This window comes from Dysidea avara, chromosome 1 (assembly GCF_963678975.1).
Source record: "Dysidea avara chromosome 1, odDysAvar1.4, whole genome shotgun sequence".
NCBI lineage: Eukaryota > Metazoa > Porifera > Demospongiae > Dictyoceratida > Dysideidae > Dysidea > Dysidea avara.
The window spans coordinates 12762577-12771441 of NC_089272.1; the positions used below are offsets into that span (position 1 = coordinate 12762577).

Below are 8865 nucleotides of genomic sequence, written 5' to 3' on the forward strand. Positions count from 1 at the left end.
AGACATTAATTTTAATCCGTACACTTCAGTCTACAAACTTTGACTGAATTAGGGATTAATGTCCATTAGTTATATCTACTGCCTCTCTTGTTTCACTACCTTTTGATCCCTGTTACAACTTAAATATTTCCTTCTACTTGTTTGTTTACTTTTTATAACAGCTATGACTAATGAACCCGCACATACCACATTAGGGCTGGGACGAAGCTTCAAATGTTTCGTGGGTTTGAAAGTTAAGTAAACTTTGAATTATAAAACTATCCTTCAAGTTTTGTAATGCACTAGTAACCTATGAAAGAATTTAAACTAAATGTCTTTATCTTTATTGCAGCTGCTTATTTATCTTCCAAAATCGATGTTCGTCTCTTCGCAATCAATCTTCATGTGCCACGCCCACTTTTAAAAACCATCGCAGTTTAGCTTGCTACTGCAATGATAGCCTTAAAACACCTTATAAGGTGATAGATAATGCATGGAAAAGTGTTCTTTTAGCTGTTAGTTGGTGTTTGCCTATGCATGATTGCAGTATAGCAGACACGCCCATTTGCAGTCGATCGATCGCGTCATTCAGTATTGCTGCTATGCACTTTCCAAATACTTGCATAGGATTAGAAAGACAGAATGTGTATAAACTTAAGAAAACCTGTAACTTGAAAGCTAGCACCGAAGCTTCAAATGTTTGAACATTTCATTAGCGAACGTTCGAAGGTAAATTTCAATATTCGTCCCAGCCCTGTACCACATCAACAGAAAGAATGGCACCAGACATTCCAGAAAATTAACTTTGCGTCTGAACACACACCCCAGCAATCAATTACTAAAAATGCAGTGGTCAATACGCTTTGTCTTCAGCTATGTTCCGCCCATTACACAGCAATACAAACGAAGAACAGTACAAGAAGTGTCTGCAATCACTATGGAAAATACAGCCAATAAATGTAATAACTACCACCACAACTACAGGGAAGCTGTATTGTCCTACCGCGAATCTTGTCAATGAAAAGAACTGGGACACAACGGAAGATAAAGATAAGTTCATGATGTGTATTGTATGTACTTTGGTTGGCGAAAAGACACGTCTTGGAACAAAGCGATGTCAAAACCAAGCCCATAGCCTAATGCATTGTCAAGTTATGCTTGGCTGAAAGTATCAGTTAGTTAGTTAGTCAGTTAGTAGAAAAACTTAGGAATTTTTTAGAATTCCATAGAAACTTGTTGGGGTCGCTCTGAAAGCTTTTTGGGCTTGTTTTATGCTTAGCCAATACTGCGAAGTTGTTTTGAAGGTGGAAACAGGGATAGTTTTTTGGGTGATTTTGAGAGGCAAGAAAGCCATTATCCAATACAATACTACTATACTGTATGGTCAGTGTTGGGGGTAACCAGTTACTTTTGTAACTAAGTTACGTAACTGATTACTTTTAAAGTAACTAGTAATATAACTAGTTACTTGCTTAGTAACTTGTAACTAGGAGTAATTGTCTGAAAAGTAACTAAGTTACAATAGTTACATTGTAACTATAACTAATTATGCTTTAAAAGCAAGAGCACTTCAATTTTTGTGCCATATATGCTACAGTCACAGTAAGTAGACAGATTCTGTTCTCTATGATTCAGCTTGAGTAACAGGCGTAGCAATAATTAAAACTGACCTGAAATAGCCACAGAAGTGTTATTTCAAGTGAACGTATGTATTGCATCTCTTACTGATGTATATCTGAGCAAAATTCATGTTACAAAAGCTAAAAACAAGTCATAATTTCTAGTACGAAAGTAACTAGAGTACTTAGTTACCTTTAGAAAAGTAACTATAACTAAGTTACATGGGATAAAAGTAACGTGTAACTAGTTACTTTTCTGAAGTAACTACCCCAACTCTGTGTATGGTGTTATCTTAAAATATACCAAATAAAGGTATTTGGCAATACCACAAAGCCCCACTTATGCAATAATTATTTTCTAGGTAACAAGACAATTTGAGATTTCCACTAAATATTTGCATGCACACATTAAAACTTCTGTGACATGTTTGTTTACAGGCTTGAATTTACATATGCCCAAGTGAACAAGACAGAGACCACAAATTAAATTGGTTAACTAATTGTCTTTCTTAGAACTTGTTTTTGGATACCTTATGTTTTTGACAGAAGGTTGTGATAATACAAGAGAAGCCATTCAGCTTCTTTTCTGGGTATAGTGTTTGTGTGATGATATACTGCTTTGATCTGACATGCTATCAGGAAGAATACAAAATGCCTTTTATTTGTCCTTTGATTTTTCTATATCAACACCAGAGTAGGTCACTAGTTTTATAATAGTCATAGCAGTACGACTAACATCATACAACAGTAGTGTTGGTATTCATAGTATAGGAAAATATTTATTGCATGAAGTAGGACCCTTTAATTTGTCTAAAGGCCTCTTTGGGACATGGTTCTTACATGAAATGTCATTGTGTGCATGTGCATTTGAAATCACTTAGCAGTCACCTCTTTAATGAGACCACCTTGTTATAGTGGCCATATATTATTTTGTACATTGGAGCTCCAATTAATTTTAACTGCTACTTAACATAACATTACATGTAATAATGTCACTGTGTCTTCTGTACAGGTGACAGAAGTTGGTAGGGATGCAATCGGCCTTCGCATTAGTCCAATTCAGTTTTGCTAAAACTATTGAACAAGTTTATCTTTGTACTAGTCAAATGAATTATATGAATTTTGTTTGCCTTTTCCTTTACAGGCAAATACTACTACACTATTATACACTGGTAATGAGGGGCACAAGTTTGAGGGTTGAAGGGTAACTCATCTTATAGCTAGATGAATGAGATGAAGAATATGGCAAAATTGCATAGCAAAATGTATGTATAAGGTTGAAGATAATATTTCAATACAACTAAATACTATAGCCTACACTATGGAGAGAGCACAAAATAGAAAGTCTTTGTTTAATCTCAGCTCTGCTGCTTTTGAGTTGCTACAGAAACACACACACACACGTAATTGAGACCAGTACATATGAAGACACTACATACCTGCAGTTATCCTCTGAGCAACAGTGCTATGATGATGGCAAGCATTACAATGATGACAGCCAGTAACGCGTACACCGCTGGAGAGAACTGATCTGAAGAGGAATACCATTATTATCACTACACATGCTAATAATAGTATGTTATCCTGTATATGGGGACTCAAAATTTTTGTCTAAAAATGTGGAAAACACTTTGAATGCTGTTACTTCTATACCACACATAATCCAGGGAATATTTGCTATACAATACTTACTGTTTGGTTGTTGTGGTACTGGGTAGTAGTGTGTCAGTCCACTATCAGGTTCTTCTCTCACTAAAGAATAACATGTAAGAGTGACCATTAATTGTGTGTATATCGTACAAAATTATACTTAATGACGGTCCAGGGTACCTGACAATCTGTAGATTATAATTTGTGAATATTCTAAGTTTTGTGAACAAACTTGTGGGAAAGGGCTTAAATTCAAAATAGCATTGAACACATTAATTCAGTTATCTTTACCAGCTAATGAATTTACCCAGAGGTGGTTACCTTATTTTGGTATTACATAGATACACCTCCTATACCACATTGTTAACAATACTACTATGGGTTATTCACATCAAGACAAAAATATGTCACTAATTGTATCTCACATGTAGTAGTAGTAGGTTAGCTCACTGTAAACACAATAAAACATTTTAAAGTGGTAGCACTTAAAGTGATACATTAAGCTGTAATGATATCACTTGGCTGTAATGTAACCACGAAGTTTAGTGGTTGTTATGGTTCTTTGTGTGGGCCAGTGTTCCTTGTCTTTGATACTTTACTATGTCACAGATTTATACATGCAAACCACAAAACATCTTTATATGGGAATGTTTTTATTATAGTTTATGTCATTACTACACCCTTGACAGCATCTCCATTGTGGATGATGACTACAGTTGTTACGTTAAAAAAAACAAACAAGCAACTTGTAAGCTCTTGATATATATATACCTGGCAATTGAAAATGCAAAATCTTGTTTGCGGCCTTGTGTTACTTTTTACATTACAATACACACAGTCTCAGAACACTATCATAGTTGTTAGCCATCCTCTGACTGTCAACAATTATTATACAGCAGTATAATTTATCTCTACAATAATATACTAAAACTATGTATATGTTGACATACCCTTCTGCACCTCAACAAGATCCATGTTTATCCTGCTCAAGTGGTAGTGTAAGTAATCGTTGGCAGCTAGGGCAGAAGTCGCTTGCCATTTCTTCGTCTTCTCACCAGCAAGATCGCAAACACTCTTGACAACAATGGCTTCAACTTTCCCGAACAATTCAAACCCTTCCATTTCGTAGCCATCAGCCTCCTTCCCAAAGAACCGCAAAATTTTCTTTCTTTCCTTCGGGTCATCCAACAGGACTGGCCTACTCAGATACAAGCCAAATTCGACATCTGCTTTGTTATTTTCTGCTGCTTTAGAGCACTGAAAATCCCAACCTCCATAGTTTTTGAGACACTGTATCATGTACTCCGAGCCGGAAAAGGTCTCTCCACGAGGAATGTATCTCCCATCTTGTTCTTTCATTATCGAGCAATCGGTAACCCTCTCAGACACTAAGATATCAGCCATTCTGCAACCATTCTCAGGAAAGCCTGCAGTCACTCCAACTGCACAGACAAGTACGCAATTTGGGAAATAGTCGGTCTGTTCAACTGCAAGACCTCCGTGACCTGCTTCAACCCTCATAACAGCTACCAGACACTTGCCATACAAGCCAACATGAAATATAGCTGTCTTGATATCATGGCCGCTTGTTATCTGGCGATGAATCTCCATAAAGGTTTTGTCCTTGTCTGTTGGTGGTCTCAAGTATGACATGCAGGCCTTGAACTCTCGTTCGTTAACAACAACCAACATCACTTGTACAGATTGGCGTATCTTCTCTTGCTCAGGAGTGAGCCTGTTGTACAGCACTGGTGCGGTTGACATTGTGGCGTGTTTGAATCTCTCATCAAGATCATCATCAGAGTAAAATGGATCTGTAATGTAAAAGCAGTGAATGTATTCCAACAGTACTCTATTATATTGGGACCTATCGATTTTAATGAATGCCACAAAGAGATGGTCCTTCTTTCAGAAGTAAAAGTATAAAGAAGTCTATAGGGGCCTCAGAAACTGTCCTTTATAAGAGAGGTTAAATGTATACAGTGTCCTATACATGGAGGGTCCATTGTAATAGTACTAACCATTAACGTTTTGCACCATAGCATGTTATCAGTTTGTATTAATATTTATTTGGACGCTTGTGAATTTTAATTGCAAATAGATAAAAAGAATGAACTTGAAAAAACTGTAAATCATACACTACGATAGTAGTGTATAGTAGGGACCACAAAGGAGTAGGCATGGACCACATAATAAAATCACCCAAAAAACAGCCTTGATTTTACCTGACGACAATGAGGCAGTATTGGTTAGGTAAAACTAAGCCCAAACAAGCTTTCAAACTGATCTGAAACGCTTTCAACAAGTTGCTACGGAATTTTTAAAAATTTTTATTTAACGGAATTTTCTACTGACTGATGCCTTCAGACAAGCGTAACTCGATAACGGCTAAACCTACATGCTTGATTTTTTCACTGTTCGACATCGCTTTAGCCTGACAGGTGCCTTTTGGCATACCGCAGTACGTACAATGCATTCTTCATGGACTTACCAGTATCCTCCTTTGTGTCCCATTCATCTTTGCTGACAGCGAAAAGTGTCGATTTGGTGGTAGCACGTGATGACTTCCCTTCGCAACGGCAATAGTCCGTATTTTTCATAGTGGCTACTTCGGTGCTTTTTGAACAGTTTTGATTCGTACTGCTGTGTAACGGGTTGAACATAGCTAACAACGAAGCGTAATGGATACTTCACTTTCAGACGATAATTTATATAACTGGGGCGCGCAGTACCGACCCTTTCTTTCAGTATACGTGGGTTGCAGAGGTACTTTTCGAACAGTTCTTGATTCGTACTGCTGTGTAACCGGTTAAACATAGCTGACAACGAAGCGTAATGGAAACTTCACTTTTCAGACGATATAGCTGGGGCACGCGGCACCATTTCAAATGCAGTATGCGTGGGTTCACCAATCATAATATTATTTACAAAAAATTAACAAACAAGTATTTTTTAAAATTTGGAATTTTCAACTAGAGTAAGAACCATAGCACATCGATAAAAAGTACCAAAACAAGCTGGAGTAGTGCACGATATTAAATCATAGTAAAACAATAAGAAGTGTTATATCCCTACTGTGCATTTCCAATATGGTATCTTGGAGCACAGTAGGGATATAACACTTCTTATTGTTTTACTATGATTTAATATCGTGCACTACAGCTTGTTTCGGTACTTTTTATCGATGTGCTATGGTCCCTACTTTAGTTGAAAATTCCAAATTTAAAAAAATACTTGTTTAATTAAAAACATCAATATAAAATGAGTTATAAAAATAATACCTCCTTAAAATTAATTATCAATTGTCAGCAGCTTAGGCATATAATACAATGCTAATATATAGTTGTCACAGCATGCTATATGTTATGTTATAACTCATTCTTACAATAATATTATTTTCAACTTCTGCAATGTGTCTGAATGGAATTCATGTATGATGCTTGCCTTATTAATTATAATATTATTAGACCTAATTATTATTACAGATTCTTAGGCAACACTGACCTTCACCAGCCCTAGCATTGTAGGCATATTTATCAGGTGATTCATCATCGTCATCTGTAAAACAAGAAACGCACGTCATGAAGGTAACACATGCACATACGCACGCATGCACACAACACATGCAGTATATCTGTACAAAGACGGACAACATGCATAACATTACTACGCACCTTGTTACAAACAGGACAATACACATACTGTATAGCTACTGACCAATATCTTTCATTTCCACCTCCACATCAACGATAAACTTCTGTGTATCAGGAGTGCCATGTTCCTTCATGACTTTCAACATGGTAATAAATCCTTCTGTGTTGTCACCGTCCAGGGCTTTGGAAATGTGTACCAGGAAGTTTGGCCCTTTATCTGAGGATGATGCAGCACAGATCTCTTTCAGCTGGTCGGCTGTGATGATGTTCTGTTCCACAAACTTTGGCAGTAGATCTTCATGTTTGATGATGTCACAGAACACCGAGTAATATCTTGTGAACATTTTCTTCTCCTTTGAAGGGGTAGCCATCATCAGCTATATACACCATTGAAAAATAGTACACAAAAAAATATAATTATATAAGTTAAACACACCGCACACATAAAAGGCCTGCAAAAGTGCACAATCAATATGAACCCATATCACATTTAATTGTACAACACCCACCACAGAGTGACCTTGTAAAAATAAAGCAACTACATGAAATATGAAAGGAAAAGCCAACCCGCAGTGCAACTTAATCCACATGCAGGCACATCGTGCCAAATATAAGTTTACTTTTATGTCTTCGTACTCCTAACTAGTGCTGCCACGATATAGAAAAACTCTATATCATATATCACCAAGGTTTATATCACGATATGAACATATATCACGATATAGAACTAACTATAACCATATACCATATGTCTGGCCTCCCCCACATCATTACACTAAGTGGCGCCACTATTGCACAACCATCAATATAACTGATTGGCTATATCAAGAGTAAATAATGGAAGAGAGAGTATCCAACTGCCATATACTGCATCAAAAATGAGCACATCAAGTAGAGAAGCCATCCTGTAGTGCTTTCAAAGGCAGTGTTGAATGAAGTAATAAACACCTTCTAGCTCAGACTGTTTGACTTCAAATTATGCCTGGACACTTCAAACAGTCTGAACTAGCAGGTGTTTATTACTTCATTCAGCACTGCACTACAGGATGGTTTCTCTACTTGACGTGCTCATTTTTGATGCAGTATATGGCAGTTGGATACTCTCTCTTCCATTATTTACTCTTGGCTATATCATATCACCACCTTGTTATATCGATACTATCGATGTATCGTGGCAACACTACTCCTAACTACACAGTGTCCGGGACCCGCCGGCTGGGTTAATTGCTGCAAATCAAGGCCACCCAAATCCGAGCCCAAATCTTTCTGACTGAGTTTTGCTTTCGGAAGTTTTACAGATGGTAGCTAGATAGTTTTATCCACCCAGCTTCTTGCCTAAATTCCTATGGCTATTTCAGCCAGGGACAAGTAGTTTACAGGTTTACTGGCCGGTCAGCCAGTTCAGTTGCCCGGTCCGCGTTGAGCACCCCAATTTGAAAACTGAATCACCCGTACGTACTGAGTAGCTAAACAGGTATACGAGCAAGCATACCGGCTATACTGAGCAAACAAGTATGACTCACTTAAAATACCGTACGAAGAGCAAGACGAAAAGCGTGAGTCTCTAAGAACAAAATTTTCTTTTTCCAGTGTCTCCACTCAACCTCCGGCTGTTTGGCACGTGTATCTATGGTTTAATATATGGACTGAATTGGGGGCGCACGCACAGCGGATTTTCAAAAATTATTTGTGACCAGATTTGCGAAAAGGTACATACCTTTTCCACACATTTTACATGCCAGCAAACAACACTTGACTCATTATACTGATTAACTTGCTGTCAGCTTCAAAATGCAGCTAGATAGCTAGCTATAGCTAATTTGGCAGCACTCATGGAAAATTTCAGGCAATTGTATGTATTAAATGATAAAAAGTTCAAAATTCAAAAAATGGGTCAAATTTTGTGTGTGAAAAAGGTACCTTTTTGCAAATCCGGTCACATTTATAATACTCCATAGACAGAC

At 37.3% G+C, this 8865-nt stretch overlaps 2 protein-coding genes across 2 annotated transcripts in view; one reads left to right on the forward strand and one right to left on the reverse strand.

Moving 5' to 3' along the window:
- LOC136256936 (coatomer subunit alpha-like) overlaps positions 1–2765 on the forward strand; it is a 90171-nt gene extending 87406 nt beyond the window's left edge. The window contains exon 40 of the mRNA XM_066050014.1: positions 2611–2765. Coding sequence (XP_065906086.1) covers positions 2611–2670 — 60 coding nt within the window. The 3' untranslated portion in view covers positions 2671–2765. The remainder of the gene's footprint in view (positions 1–2610) is intronic.
- Positions 2766–2832: 67 nt separating this feature from the next.
- LOC136256961 (death domain-containing ATP nucleosidase-like) lies at positions 2833–8540 on the reverse strand. The gene is made up of 7 exons (XM_066050047.1): positions 8425–8540; positions 6966–7278; positions 6753–6806; positions 4199–5062; positions 3291–3350; positions 3038–3129; positions 2833–2979 (listed from the first exon to the last, which is right to left on the reverse strand). Exons 2-6 carry the CDS (start codon positions 7273–7275, stop codon positions 3044–3046), a joined length of 1374 nt encoding a protein of 457 aa, XP_065906119.1. The 5' UTR covers positions 7276–7278; positions 8425–8540; the 3' UTR covers positions 2833–2979; positions 3038–3043.
- Between the last annotated feature and the right edge of the window lie 325 nt (positions 8541–8865).

Bases quoted from the DNA above. Each gene is read 5' to 3' on its own strand.
- LOC136256961 (XM_066050047.1), bottom strand. From the start codon at position 7,275: ATGATGGCTACCCCTTCAAAGGAGAAGAAAATGTTCACAAGATATTAC. The intron at 6,807-6,965 runs GTCAGTAGCTAT...CTTGTTTTACAG, and splicing joins GGTGGAAATGAAAGATATTG to ATGACGATGATGAATCACCT. The intron at 3,130-3,290 runs GTAAGTATTGTA...ATTCCTCTTCAG, and splicing joins AGTACCACAACAACCAAACA to ATCAGTTCTCTCCAGCGGTG.